The 18811-nt window shown below is 50.3% G+C and overlaps 1 protein-coding gene across 1 annotated transcript; it reads right to left on the bottom strand.

Annotated features, from left to right (window-relative positions):
- Positions 1–310: 310 nt before the first annotated feature.
- Positions 311–16171, bottom strand: CSRNP1 (cysteine and serine rich nuclear protein 1). The gene is made up of 5 exons (XM_051612539.1): positions 16062–16171; positions 8934–9129; positions 6411–6670; positions 5385–5681; positions 311–4301 (listed from the first exon to the last, which is right to left on the bottom strand). The coding sequence occupies exons 2-5, from the start codon at positions 9103–9105 to the stop codon at positions 3318–3320; spliced, it is 1713 nt and encodes a 570-aa protein (XP_051468499.1). The 5' UTR covers positions 9106–9129; positions 16062–16171; the 3' UTR covers positions 311–3317.
- Between the last annotated feature and the right edge of the window lie 2640 nt (positions 16172–18811).

Raw genomic sequence — 18811 nt, 5'->3', positions numbered from 1 at the left:
ATGTCCTTCCTCCACACAAGGGCATGGGGATGCTTTTCCCTGGACTGCATTTGGGGGGGACATGAGAAAAGCAACAAGGGTCCTGAAGTTCAGGAGAAGCCTCTTGGAGAACACCAGGCTGGACCAAGGGCTCCTCCTGCCCTGGCAGGATGTTCCCACCTCACTAACTCTGGGTTGCAACCCAGATCACCCATTGGCTTTAAAAAGGAACCAAAAAAGCCAAAAAGCAAGAAAAAAGGGACAAGTAGGACATACAATGCAGCAGAAATTCTTGAACCCCAGTGAAGGATAAAGAGAGCAAAGACATTGCTGTATTCAAACAAAATTCGTTTATTGGAAGTGTAATGGAAATTTCTTCATATTGCTTTGATGAAATGAGAGACAGCAGCTGGAGACAAATATGCTTTTTTATAAACAAATGCAAATGGATAAGGTAAAAATAAAGCATTTTTTTTTTTAACTTGTACCTTTAAGCAACATAATCACAATATATACACAAAGAAAGCTAAAATAAAGCTATGTTGAAACCAAAGCGTTTCAATCAATACATTAGATAATTACAGATTGTGTCAATAAATACCCAGTTTTTAAACTGTTTAACAGGCAACTTTTTACACAGATACCAAGAAGAAAAAAAAAAACCAAAACAAACAAACTTATATATTTACAATTCAGTGCCCTGGGGGAAGGGGGAAAAAAAGGGAAAAAAAATCTTCCTTTTTTTTTTTTTCTTTTTTGGCACAAACACAAATAAAAAAGAATAAATTATAGAAAAAAAAAATCTACAAAGGCAGGAGTCCATCCCCGTCATTTCTTTTTTTAAAAGTGTGTGTATATATATTCATATAAAATACATACATATATTTTATATATATATATACACACAGAAAACTAGGAATGTTATAAAATATATTAGTGCCAATAAATACAGAACGGTACCAGACTTTTCAACTGTCAATATCTTTGATGCAGTCTGAAGGATAGAAGCTACCACCTAGGAGATAACTGAAGGGGATTGTTCAGTCTAAAGAAACGACGACAACAATGAAAAATAATAATAATTATAATAATTAATTAATTATATATATATATATATCCAGGAAATCCTCCATCTGCCAGTAGTATTCCTACAGTTGCCCTCCTGCCCGGTGGGGAGGTCCCCGGGGTGATGCCTCATGGGTGGGAGGAGCACAGAGCAAGCACCTGCTCATGGCCAGGGTGGGTCAGCTCCACTTCCAAGTTGACTGGCTCAATACCAGAGAAGATGTACAATTAAATAGTAATAATAATGATTAAAAAAAAACCCTCAAACAACCCAGCCTTCGCCGTATTTCTACACTGGAAGTTCCCTAAATGCTGGCAGGTTTGCGCGAGGTGCCGGGGAACCGCAGGTACCCAAGAGCACCACCCCTGTCGTGGGGATATAAACAGCTCAGCCAAGGGAAAAATCCTTACATCTATATCTTTAGGTTTCCCTACCTCCCCAATCTGGGTGTCTTTGCCTCCCTCAGGAGCTCCCACCAGCACCCAGCTCCCCGGGCAGCAGGGCTGGGATGCCAGAGGTGCCGCCTCCCCCTGGTGCCAGCAACGCCAGGCATCGCTCCACCACCAAACTTCACATTTCCCAAGGGGGATTGAAAGCTGGTTGGTTTAAAAGCCTTTTTTTTTTTTTTTTTTTTCCCCAATACCACTGGCATAGGCACTTAGTGTATCACCGACATAAAGATTTTATGTCCAGTTACATCTTGTGGCCAAATAGTGTCATGCTCTCAAATGGATTTAAATAGCAAAAGGCCAAGAGGGGCCCCAAGAGCCTTCCCAAACACAATGATTCTCATTTTAAAAATACAAAAGCCTTCAAGTTTTTCAGCTTTGTTTTCAGGCGTCATTTTTTCCTTCCCTCTAAAACTGTGCTTGAAGGGTAAGTAACCCAATAACCTTCATGCCCATCTATCTTTACTGCATTTACCCAATTTACCTATATTAAAAAAAAAAAGAAAAAAAGAAACAGCATAAACAGTCTGGCCCGCTAGTTTTGGAGCTGCAATGCTCTCAACCTTGGGGAGTCCTAAGGAGCAGTTGCTGAGGAGCACGGGCACAGTGTTGCTGCTGTTGGCTTTGCTCTCCCAAAGCCCCCCCCAGGCCTGCAAAGGTCCTTCTCATTGCACCCCCGCCCCCTCACCTCTGCATAGTCAGGCACCATAACTGATCATGAAAGATCTTATGGCCAAATCCTTAGGTAATTAAATAAATTACAAAATAATTTATGGAAAGGGTGTTGGGGTGGAGGGCGTTTTTTTGTTTTGTTTTGTTTAAATAGAGCTAGTTCAGATTATTTCTTGAAAAGTTGAGGGTTTTCCTTGGTTTTGCTCTCCATAGTGGGATTATGGAGATGAGACACTACCATCGTGTCTACTGGAAGGCTGATAGCGACCAAAGAACGTTGCACAAATGTTTCTCCCATCCCTCCCCTCCCACCCACTTGCATGCAATCTCATTTAGAAATGTGAAGTGACGACCTAACAGCCAACACATTTCAGCCTCAGAAAAACAACCAGGGTTGTCCTTAGGATGGGTGCTGCTGAAGGCCTTCTTGCCCTTCCAGGTCACTGATAAACCACAGTGCTATTCATGTACTACAGGTAGAAAATAAATAAATACAGATATATTATGCAAAAAAAAAAATAATGATTGTACACATAATACATCTGAGGTATTACCAATTTAAATAAGGTTTCATGCTAGTTCAAGCTTCGGTGGCTAGTTAAATTCTGGAATTTGCAATAAATAGATGAAGAATGATTATGTATATAGTGTATGGATCTCTTCTGTAAACCTCGTCTGGCTTAAACGTAAGAGCATGTTGGGCCAACTCTTACGCAAACCACAAATGTTCACAATAAATACAGCTTCAAAAGAAGTTGTCTTAAAAAGTTCCTGCAACACTGAAACATTTCTAGAAGGGGCTGCGTGTACGACTGGCAACGTTAGCAAGGAGTATTTCTCAACAGGTCTTTTCATACAAAACACATGGAAATTCCTACATGAAAGTCTTGCTCCCTCCCTCCCCACCCCACCATGAAAGTTTAGAAATTTTTGCACAAACAGTGAGAGAACTGATTGTAGCTGCAGTATGTCAAAACGTCCACGTTCTATAAAGACCAAAAATAGTTTGTTTGCTTAGAAAGTCTTTGCTGTTGTTGCTGATTTTTCCTCATTTTTGAGTAGCGCATCATCCTTTTTGGTGAAAGTTTTCCCATCCATTCTTCAGTTTTCCTTTTGGCACCAGTTCTTGGTGCCCCAGTCACGTGGGTGTTTCACACTTTCACTGTCTCCATCAGGGATGATTTGATGGCATCCTCCAAAAGTTGATTGTCTGTGAAAGGGGCTGGGGTTTCTGGGACGGATTCAGACAAACCAATGAGGGACTCCAAGAAACAGGAGCCCTGATCTCCAGCTTGCGGGAAGCCAGGAAAATTAGGCAACTGAAACTGTAACGCTGAGAAGTTATCAAGGTTCTCGTACTCCTTTAAGGAGTTGTAAAGAGGTCCCAAGTTATAGTCCGAGAAGGACTGGAAGAAATCCAAGGAGTCAGAGGAAAGGCTGAGGTCAGCATAGCTCTTGGAGCAGGGCTCGGCTGGGGACGAGGCGCAGCAGGACAACCCATCGCACCGCGCGTGGGTGGCATCCTCCAGCAAACCCCCGCCGTCCTGGTTGGCATTCTCATCCAGGCACTCAGAGAGGTGGGACAAGTGGCCGTGGACAGGCTTGGCCTCACTACCGTGGTCCTCAATGAAGAAGTCAGTGGGGTGGAAGCAACTCAGGTCATCCTGGCCCCGGCCGCCCTCCTCCTCAGCGTCTGAGTCGTTGAAGTGGAGGATGCGTGCCAAGCCGTCATCGTCCACGTCCGACTGGGATTTGTCAGAGGGGAGGCTCTCGTAGGGCTCCTCCAGGTCCTCACTGGGGTGGGAGGAGATGGAGGAGTCTGTCATGTCACTGCTGCAGCTGTTCTCCCCCAGGGCCTCCAGGTCGGGGCTGAACTGGAAGGCGGGTGCCAGCGGCACAGCACGTTCCTCCAAGGAGCCCTTCCCTGCCGTGCATCCCAAGGGCGGGAGCCGCTCCCGAAAAGAGAGCTCAGCCTCAGCCACCTTCTCGCTGCTCTGCTGCTGTTTCTCCAGCTCCAGCTTCATGATGGTGTGGATGAAGTGGGTCTGCACACGGGCCTGGTTGAACTCGATCCTGCCCTCGGTGTTGCCGCAGCCATCCTTGGTGCAGCCGCAGGGGAAGGAGGTGTGATCCATCTGGAATGGGAAGAAGCAGAGGTGGAGGGTTAGGACCAAACCCAGTGGTGCAAAGCAGAAACTGACTGCAACTCACCCACCCTGAGAAACCAAGGCACAGCTGAGGGGTTTAAAAGCAGATTTAAAAGTAAAATTAATAAAACGCCCTGCTCCTTTGAAGGGTTGTCATAGAAGAGTTTGATTTCAGTACAACTGAAGGTGAAAGGTTCCAAAAAAGCAAAATGTAATGCTCCAAAGGGAGACATAAGGGGGAAAACAGGAGTTTTTATATATCGGGTCATGATATTTAATAACTGATCTGTACTGTGAGCTTCTGCCCCTTGCTGAGACAAGGACAAATTGCTCAGCAGGCAGCTGCAGCACCTTTAGGTCTCTGTTATCAGCAGCCACTAGAGGAGGCACGTGGAGCACCCATCTGCCTGTGTGCACCCATCCTACCCCACCCCCAGCCTGCAGCCATGACCAGGAGGGAGCAAGTGGCAACCCCAAATACAGCTGGGCAGGCACCCTAAAAAAGAAATACAAAATTCCACAGGGTAATTTGAATATACAGGGATGATCCCGCTTTGCAGGTGGCCTGCACAGCTGGCTGTGTACGGGTGCTGACACTTCCCTGTTTGCCTGAGCGTGCTGGGAGCTGAGAGACACACCAAGGGGGAAAAAAAAAAAACACAAAACAAAACAAACAAAAAAAGAAAACCAGGGAAAGGAGGAGAAGTCGCAGCCTCATGTGAGCAGCTTTCATTTGCCAAGACATCCCCACCTGGCCCATCTCCAGCAGGAGACCGAGCAGGCAGGGGTCTCGTGGGACGGATGCGGTGTGTTCACGCTGCAGGCTCAGGCACATCCCCAGGGCTGCAGAGCAGCGGGTGGCGGCTGCACGTGTGACTTGGGAAGCAGGCCCTTCCCAGCAGCACCTGCCTCACAGCTTGCCCATCTCCAAGGGCTCTACTCACCTGCTTTGCTCCAAGCATTTTATGAACTGCCCTCTGTCCTGCTTGCTCAACACTTCCCCCACCCAGCTGTAACGTACACGAGTTGAAACCATGGCTTTTCCCCCATGCCCAGAGGTGAGGGCAGTACCTGACATTTAATGCCTGCCAAGCTGCAGCTGCAGGTCTCGGGGTCGCAGACCTCCCGGCAGTCGCAGCCACAGTCCTCCCGGGACAAGCGGATGTTGTGCAGCTCCCGCTTCTCCTCCTTGTCTATCTTCTTCACCCCCACGGCTTTCAGCAGCGCGCGCCTCTTCTTGGCAGGGTAGGGCTGGAGGAAGAACCCATCCTCCAGGTCCACGTTGCTGACATCAATGTCATCGTCGGAGATGTCTTCGATGGTGAGCTGGTTGGCCTCCTCCGACTCCTTCGTGCCGTTCATGGTTAGCTGAGGGCAAAAATTGGGCAAAGCGTTAGGGACCTGTTGGGGACTCAGAGCCATCAGTACCCCCAGGTGAGGAGAAAAAAGAAGTATCTGCCCCACATGGTGGCTGACCCCAGGACCAAAATATGTGTCAGAGCCCCCAAACACCAGGGAGAAGGCTTCAGGGAGGCCTTATAGCAGCCTTCCAGTACCTATAGTGGGCCTACAGGAAAGACGGGGAGAGACTTTTCCTCAGAGAGGGCAGTGATAGGAAAAGGGGTAATGGTTTTAAACTGAAAGAGAGGAGATTTAGGTTAGATATGAGGAAGAAGTTCTTCACCATGAGGGCAGTAAGGTGCTGGAATAGGTTGCCCAGGGAGGTTGTGGATGTCCCCTCCCTGGAGATTTCAAGGCTGAGTTGGAGGAGGCTTGTGCAGCCTGGTCTAGTATGAGCTAGATGTTCCTGCTCATAGCAGGGAGGTTGAAGCTGGTCATCTTTAAGGTCCCTTTCAACCTTAACCATTCTGCGATTCTATGACACTTGACATTTGGAGTTCAGTTCTTTTCCATCACTTTTCAAAGGTGAAGAACTGAGCTGAAAATCTCCCACCAAAGCCTGCATTTTTTGGAGACCCAAACATGGCTGAGGACCGACGCACTCAGGTCTCAGAAGAGGCTCCTACTAAAAATCAGCCATTAACTAACAACATCCACCCACTCTCCTCACCAACCCGGCCCCGTGCTCCTACTCACTTTCCATTTCAAAGCTTCCAACTTCTCCTCTTTTAATTTCTCTTCAAGTTTCCCCCGACGAACGTTTTCCTGCTCCTTTGAAAACTCAGCCAGCGTGAACTGCCGGGAGGAGCTGTGCTTGCTCACCATCCCCAGGGTGCAGCCCCCGCGACTGGGCACGCTCGTGAACCCCTGGCAGCGTGGGAAGTAAAACACAGTGACCCGGTCAAACTCCACATTGTTCTTCTTTAGTCGCTTGGATTTCTTCAGGATAGACGTGGCTAAAAATGGGGCAGGAAAAAAGAGGAAAAAAAAAAAAAGCATGAAGTCAGTAATGCCATCCTGTAGGACAGAAATATTACAAACGGGCTGGAAATATTACAAACAAGCAGGACTTGCAATTGCTGTCTTAACAGGGACAAGACAGGACAAGGTTACATGGCTTTTTGGCTTCTGGTGTTTGAGGATCTAACATTTCAAAGGTGGGATGAGGATGGAGAGGGAACTAAGCCCAGTCCTGATGCATCGGGGGCACCAATCAGATTTACCCTAAGAAAAGGCTGCTGCCTCTCCTTCCTGCTTGACTTCCTGCAGGAGACATATATTTGCTTATTCTGCATGTGCAGCTGAGCATAATGAACAAGCAACAAGCCATCCTACCTGCCTGTCTTGCTCTAAACCCCAGCACCCTGTCCCACATTCAGGAGCTCATGGTCTGCTCCCCGGGTGCAGGAGCACCCAGACTCCAGCACTGTGCAGCTCCAGCTTTTGTGACGGGGCAGAGAACAGCCCAAAAGGCTGTTTTTCTGGTACTTCCTTTCACCATCCACTGGGAGGAACTGTGAATCTATAGTTTATTCTCAAGAGACTCGTTTGAGAGCAGCTGCAAAGATGTTAATCTTTATGCAGGTGAGCCCAGGGTAAACACGGCAATACATGACACTGGCTTATCTTAAACTGCTGAAACACGCTACAGACCATTTAAAGCAGAGCCTCTCCAGAGATACCTGGTTCTGCACATTTGCACGTGCAAACGTAGCAGATGGAGGTGGGCTAATTACCCAGGGCATTTTCAGAGTCAATAAGTTCCCAGGAACGTAGCTGGCCACAGAAAGGAAAGCAAACTGCAGGGGTACTGGGTACAAAGCTGCTTTTTCTGCTGCACGAGCGTGGCAGGAACGAGTCAGCTACAGACAGATCTGGTGACAGGGTTTTTTGATCCCATTCTCTGCTGGTGTACGGGTGTCTCAGATGCCACCATGGAGCCAGCCAAAAGGACTGTTGAAAACCTGAGGGGCTCAGCCGCTCTGGCTGGCCTTGAGAGCTGGGAAAGTGCAAGACCAGACAGTTAGCTGCACCCAGGTTGCACAGGTCTGGCAGCATTTCAGTTTCATATGGAAAAAAAAAAAAAGAGTAAAAAATTGTTCACCCAGCTGCATCAGCAGCTTCTGCTGAATAGCTGAGGGTTTCACACTGGGCTCTGTGCTTTGATGGTATCTTTGCACCGTGCGTTGCATTTTCATAATAACCTTGACTCAATCTTCTAAAACATTAGCTCTTTATCAAAAGGCAAGTTAACCACCGCGATCATCTATCGGCTGAGCTGCTGCACTTTGGCATTTGCTTCTCTATCCCCACACCCCTCCTCTGAAATTGTTTTCCCATTCCTGACCCTTTTCCAATTGAGCCAGAGAATACAAAAAGTTCATTGTTTTGTCACAAAACCTGGGAAGACAAGCAAGAATGAGACTCTTTATTATTACAAGACTTCTAAAGCCTTTTCAGACAACTGCGTGTTTGTGTATGTCTGCTAAGTGGACCTTAACTGCTACATACAGTTAGTGTTTAGTATAATTTACTAAGCTGGACTATTTCTCCTCCATGGTGTTCCCCTATTGCGTTTTTTATTTTTCCCTTCACATAGCAGATAAAGGATTTTACAACCTTGCCTTCTGTGTGTTATCCTAAAAGCTCTCAGAACTGGTATTGCTGGGAAAACAAAATAGCATTTATCTGTACTAACCGCAGAGGCAATGTCAAACGTGTCATGTTCTTTGGCAAAGAACCCAACTTACGTAGGAAATGAGTTCTGAAATGGTAATTACACTACTGGTTAATCATTTTTAAGAAAACAGCACTATGGGCCTTTGCTGTGTGTTTAGTTTTTGCCTATGGAATAGCTTGATTGAAGGGTGGTGGGATGGTCCTACAGCATTGGCTTGGAGGTACCCGCGTGCCTCTGCACACCCAGATCCTTGGGCTTCTATGCCTGGAAATTTGGGCTTCTATGCCTGGAAATTTGGGCTTCAGCAAAAACATTATAAAGAAACTATAAATGCTGAGGAAGCCTACCCCGAGGATGCTGGCCACTTATAAGAACAAGATAAACTGGTGTAATGACAGGGAACTGGCCTTAGGGCTGCTTCCACCTGTAAAGGTGTGCTCCCAGGAGGTCTCTGCATGGTGATGACCCACTGCCACGCTACAAAAAGCTCACGCAGAGCCATGTCTGATCCCAGGAAAGGGGCTGCTGGAGATACTCACGGGTGAAGCTGGGCGTTAAGGCAGAGCTGGGCTTGGGCTCTCCATGGGAGCTCTCCTCATCTGACTCCCAGCCCGAGGATGCTGAGGAGGAGAGGGGGGAGCAGGAGGAGGAGGAGCAGTAGGTACTGTCATCCCCCAGCTCTTCATACTTCCTTTTCAATACTCCACTCATGGTGACGCCGTATTTTTCATATACCTGGAAAGCAGAGGAGAAAATCAAAATAAATCAAGGGAAAATACTGGCAGTTTCTGGTGATGAACAGGAGGGCTTTAACCCCCACCAGCACTTCTCCACCAGGTCCACCTGGCCGTGCAGGCATGGTTCCCAAAAAAGTGCTCCCTCAAAAAACCAGACCATACTATACCCATGGTAGGCACACTGGCTGAATTCCTCTCCCATTTTAAGACACTGCAGAAAAACCAACTTATCCCAGACAACAAACTGTCCAGAACCCAATTCAATCAACACAAATGTTATCAAACAATAAGAATTACATTTTGCTTACTAATTCTTTTATGTTAACTTCTCACCCAGGTCGCTTGCTATGCAGTTACAGCTTGCTAATTACAAAAATAAGCCAGTTTGCAGAACAATCTGTTGGCATGATTTACTTGCTACAGCCCCCTGGGGAAACAGACTTATTAAATGAAGCACTGAAATACAAATACATCAACTGTGAAGAACAGCCCTTCTCCTCACGGTGCCTTTCATAGTCAGTCCCCCATTCAATAAGCTACTCTTGTTTAGGCTGGGTTATGTATCAAGCATAGTAGCAATTAAAAACAACGCAGCTAATTAAAAACAAAGGAGCTCTGTGCTTTCCTAGATTCCTAAGTTTCCGCCATAATTTCCCTCTCCTCATCTTAAATTAAAAAAAAAAAAAGTGTTCCATCTTTCAACCTTTGCTTTCATAAAGTTTGTGGGGGGTTTGTCTCCTGAAATTGCATTAAAGCTACACACTTTGCCTACAACAGGCTAAGGGGTATCAGACCCTACCTAACCTGGGATGCTCTTGCTTAGATGCTGCCAACGCTGCACCAGATGCCCCTGCTTCTGCCAGCTTATCTTGAAGCCAACGGGCCACACTCAAAGCTGAGGACCAGGCTGCTGCTGGAGGAGTGACTTCTTTTGACCCCATCCCACCAGGCACAACCATGGTGGCAGAGATGCAGCCCTAGCCCAGAAACTTCCTCCAGCAAAGAGCCCCAGGAAGTGGGAGGCCACCAGCCATCCCACAGCTTCAATGACAACAAAGCAGACATAATACACAAAATCTAAAACATTCCTGAAATTCAGATGACAACAGGATGCTTCAGACACATACAGCCTCCCCCATGACAGTGAAAGTGCAGATATGAGGGTGCCAGACACCCAGTCCCCATCCTCTCCCACCACGTGAAACTCCTCCACCGGTCAAATTCGTTCTTTATAACCGTAGCACTTTCTCACCCTCTTTTGCATGGCTGAAGTTAATTTAAGTCTCTGAAAAAGAAAAAAAAACCACAAAAACGACCAAACCCTCCCTCCAGACAGCCCTGAGCAGGCAGCACAGAAACCACCCCAGCTTCAAAACCTCCTCATGATGGGATTCTCAAGATCTCAACAGAGCCACACGGTAACACGTTGGATGGGAGCACACGCGGTACCTTCAAAGCCCTGCTCCAGCCCTCCTTAATTATCTTTACCAACAGCTTCCCAGGAGACAATAGTCCCTTAAAAGGTCAAAAAAAAAATCCCTGGATGAAGCAGTTCCCTGGCCTGAAGAAGTTAATTATTTACTGCAACATGCACCTATGAGGCCACTGAATCCCTCGAGGTCCCCTGAAGCTGGGGAGAGGTGATCCCCTCCATCCCTCCCTCCTCCTCATCCTCCTCATCAGCCCTGGAGCTGCAGGTGGTTTTGCCACCACGGAGTTGTTGTTTTTTTGGCCTTAATCCAAAACAGATGGGGAGAAGGTGGATTTGGCCACCCTCCAGCACCAGCAGCACATGTCCTACCTGACACCTGAGTTAACCCCTTTCCTGCCTGGGTGAGCTTGCAGGCAGCCAGGACACCCAAACCAGCTACCTGGCTGCATTTTTGTGCCTTCTGCTCTGTCTCACACTTGCTTAAAGAAACAACCAGGAGCAAGGAAACGCTCCAAATCTATGGCAGGTGTCCGAATCAAAGTCTGGGCTGCAGCCAGAGGTTTGCTCATCCCATCTGACCCATTTGTCCACCTGGAGTGGCCAAAAACTTTGCAAATAAACCCCCACAAAACCCCCATGTGGCTTCAAAAGGCATCAGTTTGCACCATTGCTCCAAAGGACACCTCCAGTGCTGCTGGTGAAAGATTCCAATGCGTAGCCAAAGGAGGGAGAAACCAGCTCCCTGAAAAGCCTGTAGGACACATATGTCCATTGGCAAATGCTCTTGAGATGCAATGCTGACCACATCCAAGCCTCTTGGGAGACACTGCAGAGTGATGGAGCAGCCAAGCTCACACTGATGAACCGGGGATAACTCACAGGTCTGGACCAAAAAAAAAAAAGAAACAACCCCACATGGCATCTGTTTCTACCAGGGTTTACCCAGTCTGCAGGGCTCTCTGAGAAGCAAGAGGCCATGGAGATGCTGCAGAGTAATGCAGCCCTGATGCCCGGGTCACCTACAAACCCAGTGCTGCCCACCATGAGCCACACTGCCTCCCCCCAAACCACACAGCAGGAAAAAAACTGGTGTTCTCCTAAACAAGCTAATCAAATTAACACAAACACCAAGCCACAGCCAAGGCAAGTATAAGATGGGGCAAATTTATTTATTTATTTTTCATATTATCATTGCTGATTAGCCACATCTGGCAGAGGGCTGAAGGGAGGTGTGTGCATCTCCCCTCTATGAAAATAAGCCAAATACACAGAAAAAAACCCCACCACCTTTGGCATGCTGTCTTATTCAAAACACCTACTGTTTTGTTAATGCAAAGTAGGTGTCCTGCAAACATGATTCGCAATTAATGGAAAAAAGCTGAACCTGTTGCCCACTAACCAGCCAAAACACATTAATTGCCCCCACCCCCCACCTTCCCCTTCTGCTGATTCACACCTGCCATGTTTTCCAGGTCAAGATTTCAAATCCTTCTCAGGAGCTACACATGATGCAGGGGAGCTGCACCCATCAGTATCCACTTGTATCCACCCCCAAAAAACCCTCAAGAGGGGGGGTTTTGCTGTCAAAGCAGAGACAGCCCTGCCCTCCCCTCCTTGCCCTGGCTCTTGGGAGGAGAATTCACGCCAGCAATTTGGACGCTGCCTTTGAAAGCCATGTCGCCGAAACTGCTGGCTGCTCAGCCAGAAAAACCCACAGGCCAATTCAGATGCACTGAGGATATTTTAATTGCAGTAATTCCACGAGTATTCTTAAATCCACACTCATGTTTGACAAAGAAGTCACACAAATGTGCACAGCAGCATGGAAAAAAAAAAATACATACATCTAGAGATCTGTGCTTGCCACTGCAAATCTCTGCACCACTGAGCATAGGATTTTACCACCTTTTTTTTTTACATAACCTGAAATAAAATAATCCTATCTTCCTTTCAGTTGCCAAAAAAGACATTCTGTTCTTGGCTAAGACTTCTTACTCATCTATTTTACTGAAAACAGCTTTTGGAACAAGTACATAATGCAATGGATCAAACCCGCAGGAATTCCTCTCTGGCACCAGAACTCCCACTATCCTGGGAATACTTTCTAACAAATATTTAGCCCAGATGTGCATTCCTCTCTTCTTCTCTCTCTCCCTCCCTTTTTTCCCCTTTTTTTCTTTTTTTTTTTAAAGCATTAACATTGGGGGGTGGGGGGGATGGCTGTCTAGTGGGAGGGGGGGGAATAGGAATTGAATCTGCAAAGTCCCATTTCTGGAGCTTTGGCAAGTTGAAGGGTAAAGCCCTAATACACTGGAATGCAAGGAATTAATGTTTTAACTATCCTCCTCTTGGACAACGTCTCAACAGTAAATATTTCGAGTCATTTAGATTTAAGAAGGTTTGGCATTTGTTTCGCCAAGAGCTGAGGAAGGCAACTGAAACCCCTACCAGTGTCCAGTTAGTCTATTTATCAGAGACTGCACAAGGAAGCATCAGGCTTTTTGCAGAAGTACGTGGAGATGGTTTTTTGTGTTGTATTTTGGGGCTGTGTATCTGCTTTGCACCAGGGCAGGCGAAGGCAGCAGTGCAAGGAAAGCAAGGGAAACTTCTCCCAGCCAAGTCCACCAGCTGTTTTCTCTTGTGCCACAACTCCCCTGGTTCTGCAGGAGAACACCTAGAAGCAAGGATATTTTACATTTTGGGGTTTCTACGCATCCTAAAGGATGGAAGGATCCCAAATCTGTGCACCTACAGCTGAAAAGAAGTTTTCTTCTGCAAAGCAAAAAAAACCAAACCAAACACAAGAAATCCCCAGCCTCAGCGCCATGCACTAAAAAGTATTTATTTCCCAGTGACTTTTTGAGCCGGTTTACCGACTGCAGAGGCTCAGCTGCCTGCCTGCAGCCAGGGAAGCCGAGGTGGGCTCTTCCCTGCACACCAGGACCAGGGCTCAGGCGCCGGGAGCGAGTTAACAACTGCTGAGCTGTGAGTCAGAGCGGCTCCCGCGCCCTCCCCCAGAGCCGCAGTGGCTGTGCAGGTCTAGCAGGAGTAAATATTAGTTTTAAAAACACCACCGCATATTTTAGCCAGGTACGGCTCCGAAGGCGGCTCACGGAGCAAACCTGGGGGAGTTGTTTGGTGGTTTGTTTGTTGTGTTGTTGTGGTTTTTTTTTTTTTTGGGGGGTGGGTGTTTATTTGCACGCCGCTGTTTACTGCTGGTCAGGCGACCTTGCTGTCTCACCAAAACCTGGTGTGGAGCTGAGCTTCCTGTGGAGCTATCCCAGATATTTGGTGTCCAACAGCCGCGGCGATTCCAGTAACGCCTCTGGCTTAGGAAATAATCGCCGCGCTATCAACACTGATTCATCGCTTCTTCATTTAAATACTTAATTCTTCGCATATTTACTTAAGTGGTTTCCCCAGTGCCGCTGTGACAGCCTCCACGATGACAACACTTCCCAAATTCGGGGCTGACCAGGGCCAAGATGAGTGGGATCATCCCCATCAGGACCCTCCTGGGGGGATGGTCCCCTGTGTGTGTGTGTGCTCCCAGCCACACAAGCTGTGCTTTCCAGTTCAGACCAGATTATTTTCACTCAGCTGGGTCTAAGGTTTCATAACCTTGCCCTGGTTAAAAATAACCTCTGCCTACTATGCAACAGCAGAACCCGAAGTACCCCGTGCCGTGGAGCAGGAGCATGAATCAGTTCACAGCACCACGAGTTTATCCTCCTGCCAGAGACTGAACAGGCGAAAACACCTTCCCCGGGAAGAGCATCAAGAAGAAGCATTTACTCCCATCTGCTAATTTCTGGAAGGCCACAAAGGAGGGGAAAAAAAAAAAAAAGGGCTTTTCAGATTTTTTCTATCAAGCCCTCACTTCTGGCTGGCAGCTTGAAAGGTAAATAAGAAACATGAGCAAATACATGAAAGGTTATCTGAGACGGCCCAAACGAAACGAGGTTCAAATGTACCCGGCGCAGATTGTGCGGTAATAAATATGAAAACAGCGAAGTGTGCTTTGTCTAGGAAAATCCTCTATTCGATTACACCTCATGAATAATTCACACCAGGTTTCCGTATCTGTCCCTCTGTAGGTACACGCCGCGCATTACCCTGCCTGCTACATGTACGCGCGCGTTTCCTGCGCTGAATTATTCAGAGGGTTTTGCCGGGAGCTGCGGAGTTTCTCCAGGCAGAGAACAAACACGACCTCCCGAAAATACCCACCCCCTCCCCAACGGGGATACACACGGACACCCCTCATCTGCAAACTGCTCAGCACGGGGGGCGGGAGAAAAAAAAAAATCTATCGTGGGACAAAAAAATACATTACAGACGTTTGCAAGGCACGGGTGCTTTAGGAACGGGCTGTCCCCATGTCACTGCGTGTCACCCTCCTCCTACAGCGACATTATGTAACTCGGAGGTGACAGACACTTCGGAGGATGACGGGCGGGGGGGGGGGGGGGCAAGAAAAAAAAAATAGTAATTACACCACTGAGAAGACACACTGAGAAAACTTGGTAGTTTCGGGTTGTTCGGGGTTTTGTGTTTTTTTTTTCCTTTTATTTTCTCAGGTGCGCAGTAAAAGCCCCGATGTTTTATCCCGGGAGGCAGCGGAAGGGGGGGCCCGGCTGCCGGTCCGTCCGTCGGTCCGTCCGTGCGCCGTCGGTAGGTGTTGCTGTAGTGACGGGAAAGCATCCCCAGCCCGGGAAGATTTGGGGAAGAGCGAGCCGGCAAGGCTCCCCTCATCCCTCCCTCCCCTCCATCCATCCATCCATCCACCCATCCATCCATCCATCCATCCATCCATCCCCCCCTCGCCTTTCTTTCAACATCAGAAAATTGGAACCGCAACCGTAAAAAGACGGAGCAGAGCCTGAACTGACGGGGGGGGGAAACTCCGCGCTACTCCAAACCGATAGAGAGGTGTTTCTACGTGTATCCACAGCGCGGGGTTTGACGCTGATAGGAAAGTGCGGGAGGCTGCGGGGGAGCAGCACATCCCTTCCACCCCCGAGAAACGCGGGGTCCCGCTGCCCTGGGGGAGGGTCCCGGACTCTTGGCAGCCCCGCCGGGCTCCGCTGGCCCGCGGGCAGGAGCAGCCCGGCCAGACGGCGCCGCCGCGGCGGGCCCGTCCGCGTCCGGCCGCCGGGGCACCGGGACGGAACCCCCCCCGGTTTGCGGAGCCCCGGGACAAGACACCCAGACGACGACGGGGGGCACCGGGACGGGCTCCCCACTCTGTCCCCCGCCGGCAGCCGAGCACCGCGCCAGACACTACAGCAGCAGAAAGCACCGACCGGGCTCTGAACCGGACCCGCGGCAGCTGCCCCGGACACCGCACCGTAACCCCCCGACGGCCGCGCACCCGCTCTCCCCGAACCCGCAGTCCCGACCAAGCACCGGAGCTTCCCGCACGGGCGGACCCTTCCCTCCCCACTCCTGCCTTCCCCAACCCCATCCCGGCGCCGGCTGCTCCCGGCGGGCCCTACCTGCGTCGGCGGGTGTCGGCGGCTCCGGCTGCAGCGGCGGTGCCTGGCGCGGCGCCTCCCGCTCTGCCGCTGCCGGGGCCGGGGCTGCGCCGCGCCGAGCGCGCTGCCCTTTTTCGTCAGTGGAAAACTCCGGGCTCTGACGCAGGCGGTGACAGGCGCGGGGCCCGGCTTCCTTCCACCACCCCCCCCACGCCCCGAGGCGGGGCGCTGAGTCAGGGCCGAGGGGCCGCCCCGCCCCGGGGAGGGATCGGGACACACGGCGGGGGGTGGGGACCCACGGGCGGCCCTGGAGCCTGGGGTGGGTGTGGGTCCTGCGGGGGGGGGGGTTGGGAGCCACAAGGGGTTGGGGAGCCACAGGCACAGCTTGGATCCCACAGGGGATGTGGGTCCCACGGGGGATGTGGGTCCCAAGAGGGATGTAGGTCCCATAAGGGGTTGGGGACCCACAAGCACAGCTTGGACCCCACAGTGGATGTGGGTCCCACGGGGGGTTTGGGACCCACAAGGGGTTGGGGACCCTCATGGGGTTGGGGACCCATATGCACAGCTTGGACCCCACAGTGGATCTGGGTCCCACAGGGGGTTTGAGACCCATAAGGGGTTGGGGACCCACAGGCACAGCTTTGGACCCCACAGGGGATGTGGGTCCCACGGGGGATGTGGGTCCCAAGAGTGATGTGGGTCCCATAAGGAGTTGGGGACCCACAAGCACAGCTTGGACCCCACAGGGGATGTGGGTCCCACAGGGGGTTTGAGACCCACAAGGGGTTGGGGACCCACAGGCACAGCTTGGACCCCACAGTGGATGTGGGTCCCACAGGGGGTTTAGGACCCACAAGGGGTTGGGGACCCTCATGGGGTTGGGAACCTACAGGCACAGCTTGGACCCCACAGGAGATGTGGGTCTCACAGTGGATATGGGTCCCACAGCGGTTTTGGGACCCACAAGGGGTTGGGGACCCACAGGCACAGCTTGGACCCCACAGTGGATGTGGGTCCCACAGGGGGTTTGGGACCCATAAGGGGTTGGAGACCCACAGGCACAGCTTAGACCCCACAGTGAATGTGGGACCCATAGGGGATTGGGGACCCACAGGCACAGCTTGGACCCCACAGTGGATGTGGGTCAAACAGGGGGTTTGAGACCCACAGGGGTTGGGGACCCTCATGGGGTTGGGGACCCATATGCACAGCTTGGACCCCACAGTGGATGTGGGTCCCACGGGGTTTGAGACCCACAGGGGTTGGGGACCCTCATGGGGTTGGGGAACCATATGCACAGCTTGGACCCCACAGTGGATGTGGGTCCCACAGGGAATGTGGGCCCGTCAAGGGGTTGGGGACTCATAAGCACAGCTTGGACCCCACAGTGGATCTGGGTCCCACAGGGGGTTTGGGACCCATAAGGGGTTGAGGACCCTCATGGGGTTGGGGACCCATATGCACAGCTTGAACCCCACACGGGATATGAGTCCCACAGTGGATGTGGGACCCATAAGGGGTTGGAGACCCACAGGCACAGCTTGGACCCCACATGAGATGTGGGTCCCACAGAGAGTTTGAGACACACAAGGAGTTGGGGACCCTCATGGGTTTGGGGACCCATATGCACAGCTTGGACCCCACAGTGGATCTGGGTCCCACAGGGGGTTTGGGACCCATAAGGGGTTGGGGACCCTCATGGGGTTGGGGACCCATATGCACAGCTTGGACCCCACAGGGGATGTGGGTCCCACAGGGGGTTTGAGACCCATAAGGGGTTGGAGACCCACAGGCACAGCTTGGATCCCACATGAGATGTGGGTCCCACAGGGAGTCTGTGACTCACAAGGAGATGGGGACACAGAAGGTATTTGGGACCCACAGGAAGGACTTGGACCCCAAAACAGTTTTGGGTCTCACAGGGGGTTAGGGACACCCAAGCAGAAATTAACCCCTTAAGGATTTTGGGTGCCTCAAGGTGTTCAGAGCCCCCAACACCAACAAAGTTTGGAGGACACATGCTTAGAACCCAAAATAAGATTTGGGCCTCACAGAGGGTTTGGGACCAAGAAGTGTTTTGGGACCCACAAATTCCTGAAAGGAATTTGGGCCTTGCAAGGAGTTTGCTTCCCCAGAAGAGTTTGGGGGCCACAGGCACATCTCAGACCCCAAAACAGAGTGGGGCACTGCAGGGGCTTTGAGCTCCACCAGGGTTTGAGGCCCACAAACAGACCTGGCCCTGGGAAGGGGTTTGAATCCTGGAGGGGGCTGGAGGCCTAGAGGCAAGGCTTGGGTCACAGAACAGATTTGGACACCAGAGGAGTTTAGGGCCTCGCAAAGATTTTTGGACCCACAAGCATGGGTGAATCCCTGAAAGGGATTGGAACCCCACAAGGAGTTTGGGACTCAAAAGCAATCTGGTCCCTGAAAGGGTTTTGGGCCCCAAGAATGCTTCAAGCCCCATGACTGATGGTCCCCAGAAGATATTTTGGGCTGTACAGAGAGCCTGGGACCCCCATCCAGCCAGCCTTGGACCCCAAAACAGATTTGAGCCCCAAGAATGGGTTTGGGCCCCACAAGGAATTTGGGACACATAGGCAAGGCTTGGAGCTCAAAACAAATTTGGGTCTGCCAGATTTGGGACCACAGGGATTTGGGGGATTTGGGACCCACAGGCAAGGTTTGTCTCCTACAAGGGATTTGCACCTTACAAGGGGTTTGGGCCCCACAGGAGTTGCTTGGCCTCCGAAAGAGGTTGGGATCCAAAA

Source organism: Apus apus, chromosome 2 (genome assembly GCF_020740795.1).
Source record: "Apus apus isolate bApuApu2 chromosome 2, bApuApu2.pri.cur, whole genome shotgun sequence".
NCBI classification, from domain to species: domain Eukaryota; kingdom Metazoa; phylum Chordata; class Aves; order Apodiformes; family Apodidae; genus Apus; species Apus apus.
Note: the sequence above shows the minus strand (reverse complement) of the source record. Positions and strands in the feature narration are given on the sequence as shown.